Genomic DNA, 15,680 nt, shown 5'->3' with positions numbered 1-15,680 from the left:
TGAATTTGACTTGCATTAAGCCTCTTGCAGTCCTTGTACAGCAGAGCTCAGAATAGGGGAGGGAGAAGCAGTACAAAGTGCAAATCAGTTGCACTGAGCAATTAATGTGTCTTCATTGTCCAATTACAGGCTCGGGAGGAAACCTGTACATATTAATTAACTGCAGTTGAGAAAAAAACCTGCCAAAGAGGGCTGTACTATTCGCCTTAAAACTGAATGGACAGAAATTCCAATGCCTTGGCAGGTAAAACACATAATATACAGTAAAAAAAAAAAAAATACACACACACACACACACATATATATATATATATATATATCAGGGGACTTGCTATTTAATTATTTAGGTGACTAATAGGGTTACTTTGATCAGCTGATGGAGAAAATTAATTTCTTTATTTTTAAAGGATTTAAAATGTATTATATAATCAAAAACACGCCCAAAATACAAACATTCTTTTGTCAAAATTCCACAATCTCGTTTTTGTTTGCTCATCATCAATCGCAGCAATGAATTCTCACATACAACCTCTAATCACTCATGAACTTTTTTTTTTCTTTTGGTCGTTTCCTTTCATTGTTCCCGTCTGGTAATTAAGCCAACTGATTTTCCTGATAGCGATTTTACACCATTGTGTTTTGATTTGGACGGATGTAGCACTCACCAAGTTATCTTTCCTTTTAATGAACAAAAGTTCCTGCCTTAGGTATACATAAGATGTCAGAGCCCTTGGTGGCCACACTATAGTCCAGTAGTGAAAGCATACGGTATAAGGGGACTATGGGCTACTAGAGAGCATTGGAACCATCATTTTGTTTGGGGTTTTCAAATTCTCTTCACTTCAAGGTAATTTACAGAAGCACTTACTTAGACTGATTGAAATGTTAACTACGAACATATTTTGGAAACTTTTAAATATGTTTTGACAGTCTTTATTGTCAACAATTTTTAATTTTTAAATGGAATGTATAAAATGTTTTTTTTTTTATTTTGTTACTCTTTTTTGTATATAATACTAGAGAATTATTAGTTTGTTTACATTCCTGAAATCTATTTTTTACTACAGTTGAAATGTATGTTTTATACCACTGGAAGTAATAATATACCAGTTCTAGTAAGAATATTAATTTAATAATAACAACAACATTAATAATAATAATTGTATTATTATTATTATTACTACAGGAATACTTAGATGTTTTACTTTGTATATTTGCATCATATATTCTGTTTCTCATTTTGTAATGAAATTATATTGCATTTGGCACTTTGTATGGTTATCCTCTCTAGAAACATAATACAGTACACTGTTTGAAATCCTCAATGACCAATCCTTTTTCACCACTTGAACTGCTCCATGTTGACCTTAGGCTACCTTGTTGGTTTAGATGGTTGTTGCACTGTAAATATCACCATTATAGTTTGCAGCATCACCTGACTAAGAAATCCTTCTGTGCTTACATAGACATTTTGCACCCTGGGCACACAATTTGTAAAAACACATCCAAAAATCCAATAATTTATGCCACACTACAATTTGTTGTAGTTAGCACTTCCACACTCTGTTCTGTACTATTCTGCTAAATGTATAAAACGCATGAGAGTCAGATTCACTTTGACCCTTAAAACACCGACTGTGAAGGGCTTTGTAATATTTTTGTGTTCCATAAGTGATCTTATGCCCCTTTCTGTTTTCTGGTAGTGGCTAGTGGCCAGGACTAGAACAGGACAGGGCCAGTTACTGATTTACAAGTTTCAGGCTTGTGAATCAGCAGTAACAATGATGATAGCTATACCCCATCCAACATTTGTTCATCCTACGGTAGTGTGAGCAGGCACAGCCAACGCGAGAGTGGAAATTCTGCTCTGAATTCAGGAGCATTGCAGCATTGTTGCCACACCTTCAGAGTAAGGTGCATTAGGTGGACTTCACTGGCAGGATGAATGAACAGTAAGTAAATTGTAAGTGCAGATATACTTATAACTAAGTGTTGCAGCACATACTCTATTTTTGTACTCATTGGAGTCCATAGTTCTACTTTCAATTACAGATTTAGGCAGAATGTTAAGTATGGATTTCAAAATTAATATTATTTTTATAGGCAGCAGCAAGAATTGAATCCATTTGACGCCTTTTAATGTATACGGCTAGAAATTTTCAGCACTGCTAAAACTGCTTTTGATTAATCACTAAATTATCGATGATTGCTGCTACGTGGCATAATGATATATGTTATGTCTTTGACACCTTCTTAGTTTGTAGAGGGCTAACTGGTATAATGCTTTATCCATACGCCAGCCTTTGTCCAATACTTTTGGGTAAAATAGGTTTAAAAATAGTGCCATCAACTTCATAAGAGCACCATGAAAAATTACAAGCTTACTGAATAAGCAGCACAAGAAGAAGAGTTCTGTCGGAATCTAGAGCAACCAATCAAATGGTACTTGATGAGTACAGACTGAAATCAGATTGCTTGACTTCTGGTAATACACTCTGCCCTTATGCTTTGCTCATTTCATTTTGTATTGAATAATCCTTATAGTATTATTGATTTAAAGCTGTGCCGATCTCAGTAATGGCATTGCCAAAAGCATTAGAACACCCATTGAATTGTTACTATTGTTGCTATCTGGGTCTCTGCTTGAGAGATTTCCCTGCACTTGTTGTTGCGGTGACAACAGTTTCCCCAGACAGGAAGTGAGGGAAAATCTTGAATAGAAAACACAAATACATTTTTTTTTGTAGAGTAGTGTAAAGCTAGAACCCCTATCAGGCTATTATTGCTGTTTGCGTCCCTGTTGCAAATTGCTCCTTGCTTCCTGTTTGGTGAAACCGCTGTCATCATTACAGTAACATAGTATGTAAGGTTGAATAAAGACCAAGGTCCATCCAGTTTAACCTATATGTGTGTGTATGTTAGTGTGTGTGTGTGTGTATTTATCTTGCTCTAACACTTCCCATATCCCTGTAGATTCTGCGAAATATGTGTATGTGTAAGTATGTAAGGGGGAAATCCCTCCAACGGAGCACAGGATTATAGTAAAAAATTGATACAGCTTCTAATCCTACCCCACTCTACCCAGAACTAAAAAAAATTTAGCCGGACTATTGCTTTAATATGGTAGTGGTAGAATGAAGGGGTTCAAGAAATCTATTCCAAGAAGTTCTATCATATTACATATTCAGATGTAATTTCTCTATTTGATTAGACAGTTTTCGTAGGTTTCTAACTCTCACTACAATAATATAAACTGCTCACAAGCTGACTCTGTGTATTAACCATTTTACCAACCATTGTGCTAATTAATGTGTACTGTTTTTAATGCAGATGAGGGGCCTGCAGGTCATTGTTACAGTGCTGGTCTGCTCATTGACGCCAGGTAAGACCCATACAGATGTTACTGATTACATAATAGAATTAATTGAACTCACCAAACAATTATTAGGAACACCTGTACCCCTAATGTTTTATGCAATTTTCTAATCAGCAAATCATGTGGTAGCAGCGCAATCCGCGATGCATTAAATCATGCAGATACCGGCACACGAGTTTATGTTAAATTGCTCGAAGAGTCTATGTCCTATGATAAAACTTAGTACTGTATGTCTGTTCACACAGAAGGTATTGAAATGACATCACTTCAAACCCAAACAAAACAAGGGGTACTTTTCATCTGTTTGTGCAATGTCTAAACCTTACAATTACTTTATGTCCCTCTGATTAACTGTATATCCAGAAAACACTGAATTATAGCGAAGGTTGTATTCACTGTAATCACTTGTGTATAGAACACTATACACAAGTGGTTGTGGTTGCATAGTTAGCTAAGAGGGGATAAAGGATCCACCCCAAAATGGTCTGCTGCCTGTCCAAAAGTGAGGGATAGTTTTGGAAATTACTTTTGAGTTCCTTTAGTTCCCTTTCATAAAATGTACTAAAGTCTTTTTCATTATTTTTTTGCCAAGACCAATTTTTTAATAGTTTCTTGAAAATTGCCAGACAGATATGAGGCTAAAAAGCTATTCATTGCTGCTATACCTGGACCCAGTTTAATGCCTAAAAAAACTTGCCTTGCCATTAACTTTTTCATCACAGGGTTTTATATGTAAGGGCAAATATTTGTAGGGATGCACCGATACCAAGTACCGTACTCAGTAGAAATACAAGTACAGATACTTTCGAGCTCTAAAGGTGCCCATACACCTTACGATTATCGTATGATAATCGTATGCGATCGTGTTTTCGTCCGATAATCGCAAGGTTGATGGGCAGTGTACAACCGCAAATACTGTACAATCGTACGACTTTTGACTTTCAAGCAGGTTTGAAAACCTTGGTCGATCGTACGATTTTCGCAAGGTTATTGGCATTTCCGTACGTCAAAAAGCGTACGATCAACACAGCTCATGTGCAAACGATAAATACGTGCGGTCGATTGCAGCAATTCGTTCAGGTGCATTTCTTTAATGATGGCTAATTGAACCGTGCAATAATCGGGTCAGGATGGGGCCGCCGTACGAAAATCGTACGATAATTGTAAGGTGTATGGGCACCTTAAGACTAGAATAGAGAGACATTGAAAAGTTAGGAGGCAGCTGTCATTTATAAGGAGCACACGGAGCTCCAGGGATTTGTACATCTCTGGTTTAATGTATGATTTTGTTTTTATAAATATATATAAAGGGATGCACCGATACCATTTTTGCAAGTACAAGTACTGATACTTGCCCAAGTACTTACAGATACAAGTACTGATACATTTTTGTTTATTGTCATGTGACAGTTTTTCTAAAACAATACAGACTAATGATTTCAGGACAGTGGTGGAGCCCCAGAGCCAGGTCCAAGCTGCAACCGCTGCAACCCTGGTAGTTCTCATGAAAATGCCAAGTATCGGCACCGGTATCTGAACTGGTATCTGGGCATCCTTAGCTATTTGGATAACACAGATGAGAGGATTTATCAAAACTGGAGCAGACAAAATCTGGAGCAGTTGCATATGGCAACCAATCAGCTTATCTCTTCAATTTTTTTCAGTTAAGCTTTGAAAATGAAAGGTGGATGCTGATTGGTCGCCATGCACAACTGCTCCAGATTTTGTCTGCTCCAATTTTGATAAAATCCCCTCAGAGGGTGTCGTTTTTGCAGCAGCGATTGTGCTCAATCCGAATGCTGCATGAGCAGCTCATGGTAGTATAGTGTGGCCTGTGTTCAAATACCACCAAGGGCAGCAATAATGTGCCATTAATGCACTTAACAAGCGCAACCACTAATAATCTGTCTGGCTGCTAAGGACAAAACCTGCTCATTCATAAGGCAACCTAGGTAGGAGCTTAGGACCCTTTGGATGCCCAAGGAGGCCCGGCTATAACCTTCATACTCCTGCAGTAAACCAGGTGGGATAGCACAGTTGGTAAAAGCTGTGCACTTACATGTCACTTCAAAAGGGAGGATGAACTTGTAGGCAGCTAGAGTCTAATAGGACCATGCTAGTGCACGCAATACAAATGCGGTGGCTTTCCTGTGTCTAATGCAGTTCTTATCAATGTCAATCAAAGTGATGATGGGGGAGGTGCCAGAGCCGTTACATTGCTTGCGGATCATAGTAAATGTTTTGGAAATTGCTAATGCTCCATGCTTGAAATTAAATGCCCAACTATATTCAAATGATTTTCATGTCATTTGATATTTATTCTCTTTATTTAAATATGTGATCCTAGGAACTCCACTGGATGTATTTGGTAAGCCAAATTGGTCATTGCTCTCACGATGCAGTCTCTTTGGAGAAAACCACATCAGGACATTTGATGGAACATTCTACGATTTTGTCGGAGACTGCAGCTATATGGTAGCCGGAGATTGCCATAAACATACTTTCTCCCTTCAAGGTACGTGTGTAAATAATTGTTCTTTTATACCTATATTTTATACATATATGTTTTAATACTCATTTGATGTAAAACAGGTTTAGTTGACATTACCTTGCTCATGTATTTGTGATAAACAAATCCAAGGAAAAGGTTGTTCTCAATGCTTAACAGAGAGCTACTTTACACCTGTCCAGAAATTAACATATTAGGTGCTGTATTAATATAATATTTTATATCTAATTCTGTGAATTTTACTATTTCAGTGGATTACAGACAAGGTAAAAAGAAGAGCATCTCAATGTATCTGGGAGAATACTATGACATTCATATGTTTTTTGATGGAACGGCAACTGAAGGAGAAAAGAGGTAATAAGAACAGAATGGTTTATGTACCATGTGATGTGTGTTATCAGCTGCTTCATTTTCTTTCTCATTTGTGAAAGTTAAATGCAATGGATACTTGCTCATTATAGCATGCTACCTATTAGTGTGCCCTCGTCCAGCACTAGCCGGTCCAGGATTTCAGTCACTGCTCCACCCAAAGGCGCCATCATCTTCTCTGCCACCTCTTCTAGGTTCGCCCATAGCTCTTCCTTAGCCACGTGGCCATGTAAGAGTGGTCAGAGTATGCCAGAGTAGAGTGGCCATGTATGAGGTAGCACCTTACCATGTGCAAGTGTTTAACATCATCCTCGCTAACCGACTCTTACAGATGCCAGAAATGAGCTGGGGTTGTGCATGGAAAATTTCAAAAATTTAGAAATGTTAGGTACAAGAGGACAGTTTATTTTTTGGCAAAAGAGACTACCTCCTAAAAATTCCTTATATTAGGACTTTAGTTCTATTTACAATTTAAAGGGTATGTAAACCCTAACAATAACCTGCTCTTGTTTGTTCTCTTTTGGTCTGCTAAATATTCCATTGCAAGAAGTAATTTGTTATATTTGCTCAATACGTGCATAAATCACCTGTTGATTTTGCAAGAAATCCTATGAACTGATAACATCCTGTGCTCTCTGCCTGTGCACAAGGAGAGGTTATAAAGATTAGGAGGAAGAGGAAATGAGGAGAGGTCTGTGCTCTTTGTAATCCATCAAAAATGAATTAGGCAGGGCTGACTACTCTAGGTTAGGAATTCAAAGCTAAAAATATGCTGTGTTGTCATGTCAAAGTGGACATAATACATCCACTGTTATTATCCTGTACTTATTATTCTGTAGTGTTGTTAAAGGGATAAAATATATATTTTTTAATTTTGCTTGACAAACGCTTTAAAGGCATACCAGGGATACCATGCAGCATGCAAAACATCTGAATATCTGTGAGAGAAGAAGTGAGCCAGTAAAAGATACAGGGTGATGAGGATTCAGGAAAATTCCAACTATAAACTGTAGCCAGTTGCTGCGGTGAAGGAAAATAGGAATGATATGGGTTTTTATCAAAAGAGTTCCAATTATAGAAAATAGCACTGCTTCTATTCTTATTGAAGTCACCTATGAAGGCTACATTTACTTGGGGCATGCACAAAAATATCTGTGCTTGCTAATGTGAAAATGTGTTTGGTTGTTAGAACCGTGGTTATTGTTTTTCAATTTTGGATAGAGTGCGGAAGACCTGAACCTTATGTCAGGTTTATATTTTTGCTTTGGACCCCGTTGGGGAGAATTTCCCTTACTAACTGTCCTATGAAACAATTATACAAGAAATAGGGGGAGTGGCTGCCACAACCGCAGGAAGACATGAACATTGTCAGAAGTTCTAACCCTTCCCCAGTCTAGTCTTACTAGCAAGTGCTTTTGTTTTGGTGTCCCTGTTGGAGAAATATTACATCACTTCCTGTCCTGTTTTGGAACATTTTCCAATAGGGACCTGGATTGTTTTCCCCTGATCTTTGCAAAGTGAAATAGAACATTCGGCTGGAGTTGGACTTTCAGTACTGCTTCTTATTGCTGCTGTATAATTGTTAGGCCTCGCATTTGAAGGAGTTTGGACTGTATGCATTGCCCTTGATGGGGGTCTTTCCTCTTCTAATCTGCTACGATGACTGTAACAATAGAGTCTTACTGTTCCTTGACTGCTGTGTATCATAGTTCAGCCATATAATTTTATTGCTTCCCAAGCAATCCCTGCGCCTCTACAAATACAGTATATGACTCGACACAGAATTTTCATTGGATGGGCAAGGCCACAGTTTTATTAACAGGTTTATCCTTCCAGGTTTATCCTGTTTATTAATTCCAACACATATTTGTGCCAGGCACAGACAAACTGTGAGCACCCAGTAATGGTAAAGGTACAGTATAACATTGAGATGACCTATCTTCACCTTGAGTTCCACCAGGTGTCCAAACAACAAACTCTATCTGCCTTATTGAGATGTAAATTCAAGCTGGCAAGGTTATAATACTTGTAAAGTGGTGGGCAGGCGGGGGTGGTCCTTCTTGGTGGCTTAAACACAAGAGGCTAGACCACCCACCTTCCCTAACTTATGTATCTTCCTTTTCTCCTCCCTAAATGTCGGTACCCCAATAAAATAGACTTACTGCTGAGCAGGAGGGATTAACCTTAACACCTTACATACCCCCATGTTCGCAGCAGTCAAGGTTCCCTCTCCTCAGGGTCAAGGAGCGTCCATTGAGAAACATAGACATTTTCATCCTCCAATATGCTTAGGCTGGCTCCATGGGGACAGCTCATTAAACTTTCAGTTCAGAAAGCAGCCATTTTGTAAATCGACAGTGATAAACAAGAGCAGAAGGTTAGGAGGGATACAGAATGGAATGTCCTATGTCCCTGTGCGTTGAATGACAGTTGTTTTTATTAACGATTGGCTGCTTTCCCTTCTGTTCTAACAGCATTTCCATGCCGTATGCATCTAACGGGATCTACTTGGAAAACGAGGCCGGATATCACAAATTGTCTAGTCCCGAACATGGGATAATGGTGAAGATTGACGTGAACGGAAATGTGCAAATTGTGTTTTCAAACGAACATTTTAACAGGTCGTGCGGCCTTTGTGGTAACTTCAATCAGTTTGCAGAAGACGATTTCTTGACTCAAGAAGGTAAACGGATCCTTATTTTTTGGTTTGATTCACAGTGAATGCTTAGCCGAACAACCAGACATGTGATATGTACACCTTGTTGTACACATTTGTTGAAATACCACATCTTTGGCTCTAGCCCGATAGCTGCAAGTATTCAACCAGTCAGATGGGTTGAATACCTGTTTCCTCATCATAAGCAGTGGGTGGTCCCACCAGCCAGTCCTGTAGTGACCATTGAGCCAGGGGGGGAAACTACTGCGCGTGACAAGAGACACTGGGAGATGTGTCCAGACGACGGGTGCTGATAACAGGCAGGAACAACAGCCCGGATAGAAGACACAAGATGTTTCATGACATGGGAGCTATAAGGAAGGAGGAAGATGTCTGCTTGTAAAGAATGAGTTGCAACAAGAACAGAGTAAAACGTAGACAGCATCTTGTCAATGTTACTTCAGGATGTCCAGTTTTTCAGATTTACATTTCAGCACTGCATTACCACAAAATGATTTGATTAATGTCAGAATCCCAGAGAGGAAGAGAATACGATGGATAAGCACAAACAGTGATTCATTATTTATGTTCTTGGTGCCCAACTTGCAGTCTGCGGGCCACGATGGCCCTTTAGCACTTACTGCATGGGGTCCCCGCAGATAGCATTCTGTGTTTTGGGGCTTTCTTAAGCCATTGAAGGAGAACTATTCTTTCAAATGTCTTCTAGTAGGTAATTGTTTGCTGCTTTATTTATTTCACGTTATCATACTTTTTTTCTGTGCTGCAAATCCCTTTTTTTAATATAAAGCGTGTTTACACCAATAATGTCTAGCAGTCTCATGTAACATATCTGCTGTGTCAGACAGTCTTCTGAAGTATGTCCCCAGTCTCCAATAACTCCTATAGCTTGCCTGCAGTCTATAACCATTTCCTGTGACATTAATGCAGTCTCTGACTAACTTCTACAGTTTCTGACCATCTCTTGCATTATTTCTGCAGTTTATGACTATCTCATGCTACAGGTCTGCAGTCTCATATCATATCTTGTATCATGTCTGCAATATTTTACTATCTACTGTTACAAATCTGAAGTCTCTGACAGCTTTTTGTAGCATTACATTCATTGACTATTATTTATGGCACTTTGGTGATATCAGAGGCTGCACAGGAGGCCCCCTATATCTAATAGGTTGACCACCACTGATTTATATATTGAGAGTCTAATTTACCTGGGGATAACCTTCAAAGGATATCTAAACCCCAAAATAAAATACAAAAATATTGCAGCTTACCAATCCTTAGATATTGTGGCTGCATTTACATTTTTTACATGATTGTCACCTGGTTATTGTGCCAGTAGCACACTTCCAGCACTAGGGTGACAGTGCTTTTTCTGTATCAGGACTACAGAAACAAAATAAGATTACCAAACTCCTTTTTACTATAACATAAAGGGGTGTGGTTCTGTAGTCCTCAGAGAACAACTGTAACTCATAACAGTCAGAGAGAACAGGACATTATCAAACTACAATATTTCTGGCATAATCTACAGGTACCTTTTAACTTATCAAACACATATAACAAGACAGTTGTAATGTTATATTTAACAGACCAAAGCAGACTAAATAACAGAAGTTTAGCATTAGGGTTTACATGCACTTTAACATGTTATCGCTTATAGGCAATTTTAGTAACTGGGTTTACATCTACTTTAAGTTTACTTAGATTTACCGGTGAAGCCAAATACATGCTTTAAAAACCGTTAAATAAATCAATCCCCTGGTTTGGGGACAGTTAAAGTGGAACTTTACCCCCTTTGAGTAAAAATCACATCAGCATACAGCTCTGCATGCAGATATGAAATCATCTTACATTCATTAGCTAAACAAACATACTTTTATTTTACTTACAATTTTTTTTTCTACTTCCCGGTCCACTTTAGCACAAATGATGTAATGTGCCCAAGCAGTGCATCCTGGGAAGGTTACATCAGTAGAGCAGTGCTGTGAAAAATCTCATCTGTAACCTCATGAGATCTCAGGGAAAGGCATTTTCCTCCCCTGAGATGGTGTGCATGGCCACATGTCCTAGTCACATGTGTCAGAGTTCTAGGAAGTAAAGGGAGAACTAGTAATCTGCCCTTAGTTAAAATGGTAACTGTGAGAAGATGGGGAAGAAAAAAAGATATAAACTATGCAAAAAATAAAAAGCTGGCGATTATCTAGAAATATCTGTCTGTAGATTGTCATTATTAAACATTTCTAAAGCTGCCTTTGTTGTTATTTTGAAGATATGGGTAAAGTTCCTCTTTAAAGGGTATCTAAACCCCTAAAACAAAAATGTAATATATTGCAGCTTACCACTCCTTAGAGGTGGTGGCTGCATTAGTTTTGGTTTTTTTTTAAAGCTTTTTTATCCTTTTTTTTTTTCTTGTTGATCCAGCCAGTAAATGTGTTATTTTTCAAATTCCTTTAACAGGCCAAGCTGTCCAGCATACGTGACAGATAAAGGACTGAGACAAACACTGACAGGGGTGCTGACAATGGTCGGCTTTTATTTATTAATGTAAAACCTTTATCCCCCCTAAAAACAGTTGCTGTAACTACTTAAACGTTTATAGCTGGAGTTCGTCTTTAGTCAAGTTCATCTAAATCTGCTAGCGTATCTAACACCACCCTCTCCACAGGGTGCAGTGCTGCTGTCCAATGGTGGCTCCATGGCTCCTCCATCGATACAGTGCAGGATGAGTATAGCCACCATAAGACAGGAAGTGTGTTACTAGTAGGATCACTGGGTGGAAATAAAGGGGAAAAAGCCTAAAAAAAATAAAAATCTAAGAAGACAAAATTAAATCTAATGCAGCCACCACATTTAAGAATTGGTAAGCTGCAATTGTTGTTTTTGGATTTAGATTCCTGATATTTAGAACCTGTTCAGCTTTAGTACAAGTAAAGTCATAACTGCAGCCCAGAATAAAAGATTCCATCCAAGGCTGCCTTAGATAACCACTGCAGTGCACTAGATTGTAAGCTCTTACGAGCGGGGCCCTCCTAACTTTCCTGTATTGTGTCCGTATTGTCTCCCTCCATTTTTTAAAGCACTGCACAAACTGTTGGCACTATATAAATCCTTAATAATAATCATAATCATAATAATAATCATAATAATAACAACAATTGTATTTAAAATCCATTCATGGAACTGTCCGTGCTGTATTCTCACAGTTAGTACCCAGAGGGAGAATTCAGTCACTTCTTCATGCGTGTTTGCTGAAAGGGTTTTGAAAAATATGTCTGTGTTGAAATTGCACGAAAAACCTAAGTTTATTATTATAAACCCGAGTTCCCTTCCTCCCAGGGATAGGACTACTAGGGTCCCATATGGGTTGAGTAGATAATGAAGATTGGACATTTGCCACAGAGTCATGGCTACTGTCCAATTAGAGTTATGAGAACATTCTACTTACAGCTGCTTTCATCAGTCTTTACAGACCTTTCCTGATGCTCAACAAGAGTAACAAAAGTTTGAATATTTAGGTCGTCAACTTTATAAAAAATAAATAAAAAAAGGAATAAAATAATTCCCCTGTTCATTGCTTTAGTAAAAAATATTTGAAATAGAATCAATGGATCTACTCTTCTCACGTGAACCGAGCATCACATTTTCTTCATGGCATGTGCATGTATGTTAAGTAATATGTAAGTATTTATTACCTGCCAGAGAGATCACAGTATTCCCCTGTTAATACCTATTTTTATCTGCTCTTCTTTTGAGAAGAGCAGCACCATCTTTGTTCAAGCAGCATTTAACATGTATGTCATTAGACATGCTGTATAAGTCCAACAAAAATTTTGTTTGTCACAATAAAGGTTTATTTGAAAGAATGACAGCCAACCCTTTCTGAGGTTGTATAAAGATCCCTTAAAATGCTAAAACAGTAATTGGAGCGAGCTGTAACTATCTATTACATATAGGCTCCAGGGAAAAAGATTAACCATCCAGGTTCCTTTAGCACATAAGATTTAAGTCATGATTAAATAGGATCTTTATATAGCCCACTTTGTGATAAATAGAAATGATATCTGGACTGATATCCATGGCTTGACTCTCTCTTCCACTCGCTCTACACACATTGACTATTGCAGGGGCCCTATTAAAGCTCTTTCAGGCATCATATAGCTGTCATAACACACTAATCTTGCTATTTTGATTGGAGCCCTCATAGCCCACAACCCCACTCTCAAACGTTTTTCAAAAATAAATCCAGATCAAGCAAATACACATTGCACGGCAAAGCATTCCTTTGCATTGTTGCCCAAACACTTGGAGTCATCATGTTTCAGAACAGCTCCAACTCCCTCAGCTCCACTTCCCTGAACTTCCTGTCTAGTTGACGATTACAAATGTCAAAATAGTCTCTAGCCGTTGTCTATCTTCTAGCTTGGAGAAGGGAGAACGAAGGAGCAGGGACTAGGAGGGAGGGGAGTGTCTTGTCTTGCTGTGCCTGTGCGTTTGTGGAGACAAACAGCTTACTAGCACACACAAGGGTGGCTCCATAGGACCCTGCAAAGGAAAGGAACCACCTTACAATAAGATATCATAATTCATTCCCACAGCTACCACAGCTACCTCATGTATCATTTCCCCCTCCTCTTTTAGATTGTAAGCCCTCAGGGGCAGGGCCCTCCTTACCATCTTGTCTTGAATTGTATTGTAACTGTAATGTCTTCCTTATATTGTAAAGCGCTGCACAAACTGTTGGCGCTATATAAATACTATGTAATAATAATAATAATAATAATAATATCAGGGCCAGCACTCAGGGAACCAGCTGATTCCTCAGAAAACTAAAACTTCTAAACATCAAGAAACAGTGCCCATTGCAAGTGATTTCATCAGCATTTGAAATTAAAACATTTTTTTCTTTAAAATCACTTTAAGACATTAATGTTGATCATAAATACAATCCTGCTATAGCAATATTGTTTAGTTACTGTGTTTTGCAACCACAATACATTAACCCTCAGTATTGGAAACTTGCATATTTGAATAATAAGCTATTTTTGTTTAAACACAGGCATTATTGTAGAAAAGAGCTATGAATTTGCCAATTCCTGGGCACTACATGGGGGAGACAAGAGGTGCAAGAGGATTTACCCACCCAGTAACACCTGCAACATTTCATCAGAAGCAGCAGAAAAGGTCTGTCTCATTACCTGCAGTATATCCAGTCTGTATACTTCTACCCATATCTCTAAACCAGGGGTGGGCAACCTTGGCACTGCAGCTGTGGTGAAGCTACAAATGCAATCAGCCCCCTGCCTCTGGGAGCCATGTCGATGTAATGAAGCCTTGAAATGTCTCACAGAACTTGTAGTTCACCAATAGCTGCAGTGCCAAGGTTGCTTATCCTGCTATAAACCTTCCCCATGCTATCCAAAATGAAATAAAACTCTTGACTGGAGTTGGGCTTTTAAGAGACCCTGTCACCAGACCATGTATTTCAGCAACCATATTATTATATGTGCTTTTAACATACAGTATTTTTGCATAAGAGTTTCCCGTAGAAGCATCCTACGTGTAGACATTCCAATACCCTGAGACTGTTGCCACCATCTTGGATGTGATGTCAGCAGCCTAGGCAGACTCAGAGTTGTTAGGCTGGCCATACATTATTTGTTTTTTCTCTCCCACATCCACACTAAACAGCATGGGCAGGGGAATCCCCCTTATAGGCTATTGCTTATTAGCTGCAGTCACTGTGTGGCTGAGAATTTTCTGACAAATTCATATAACAAAAGTTGATTGAAAAATTGTCTTTTGTCAAACGGAAGTACACCAGCGGGGCCAAAAACTGCTAAAATTTTGTTCAAGTCAGCAGGACGTGGATTAAAATTCTAGCAACGCATGGCCAGTATACTGAGGTGACACTCTATAGCAGCCTTTCTAAACCAGGGTACCGAGGCATCCTGGGGTGCCTTGTGGCTTCCTTAGGGGTGCCACAAAATGTTGACACAGCATCATGTCTTTCTGGCTGCCAGCACCATGGAAACGAATGATGCTAATCCAGGGAGGGTGGGTGCCATACAGAGAAGGTTGGGAGTTCACCTCCATCCAGGTCTGCTCTGCCTCCCACCCTCAGCTGCATCTCCTCAAGTGATGGTAGGACTCTGATGGGAAAGGGGGTATGTAATATGAAGGGGGAAACCCACTTTTCTGTGTGCTTATGCATTGGGACTCCCCTTAAAATCCAAGAGAGAGGGACCACACAGTGTTTTCTACATTTCAATTTTTCACATTTTAGACTGGGGTGCCTCAAGATTTGGCATATTTTAAAGGGTGCCACCACTGAAAAAAGGTTGAGAAACACTGCTCTATAGTATTTCCCTTCACGCCTCCACCGAAAACTACAGAAAAGCTAAGGTGGGGAGGTGAGAGAAGGGGAGGAAGAGCTGGACCAGGACAGACAGTAATTGGACACTTCCTAAAAAGGAGAGGGTTGTTGCAAGATGTAGAGGGCATGTGCTTGGAATTGACTCTTCCAGAAGAAGTCAAATTTTCTAACAAGTTCACGTTGCAACTGAATACAAAATCATGGAAAAGAAACACACTGACAGGGTCTCTTTAAATAAGTGCCCACCAGTGGAGGGATTGTTGTGGCTAGAATATCAAGTTTTGTCAAAATGTGGAATAAATCTTTCAGCTCTTTGTATTTAAATAGAAGTCTTTGTTTATGAGCATCACTTCCAGGAATGCAGATTGCAGTCCTC

At 38.9% G+C, this 15,680-nt stretch overlaps 1 protein-coding gene across 1 annotated transcript in view; it reads left to right on the top strand.

Annotated features, from left to right (window-relative positions):
• The first annotated feature begins 762 nt into the window (after window positions 1–762).
• Window positions 763–15,680, top strand: part of VWF (von Willebrand factor) — a 130,504-nt gene continuing 115,586 nt past the window's right edge. The window contains exons 1-6 of the mRNA XM_018562704.1: window positions 763–847; window positions 3,331–3,382; window positions 5,724–5,891; window positions 6,137–6,239; window positions 8,729–8,937; window positions 13,988–14,112. Of these exons, the coding sequence (XP_018418206.1) occupies window positions 3,331–3,382; window positions 5,724–5,891; window positions 6,137–6,239; window positions 8,729–8,937; window positions 13,988–14,112 (657 nt within the window). The 5' untranslated portion in view covers window positions 763–847. The remainder of the gene's footprint in view (window positions 848–3,330; window positions 3,383–5,723; window positions 5,892–6,136; window positions 6,240–8,728; window positions 8,938–13,987; window positions 14,113–15,680) is intronic.

This window comes from Nanorana parkeri, unplaced genomic scaffold (assembly GCF_000935625.1).
Source record: "Nanorana parkeri isolate BGI_ZX_2015 unplaced genomic scaffold, ASM93562v1 scaffold592, whole genome shotgun sequence".
Lineage (NCBI taxonomy): Eukaryota > Metazoa > Chordata > Amphibia > Anura > Dicroglossidae > Nanorana > Nanorana parkeri.
This window is presented reverse-complemented; position numbering and strand designations above follow the sequence as displayed.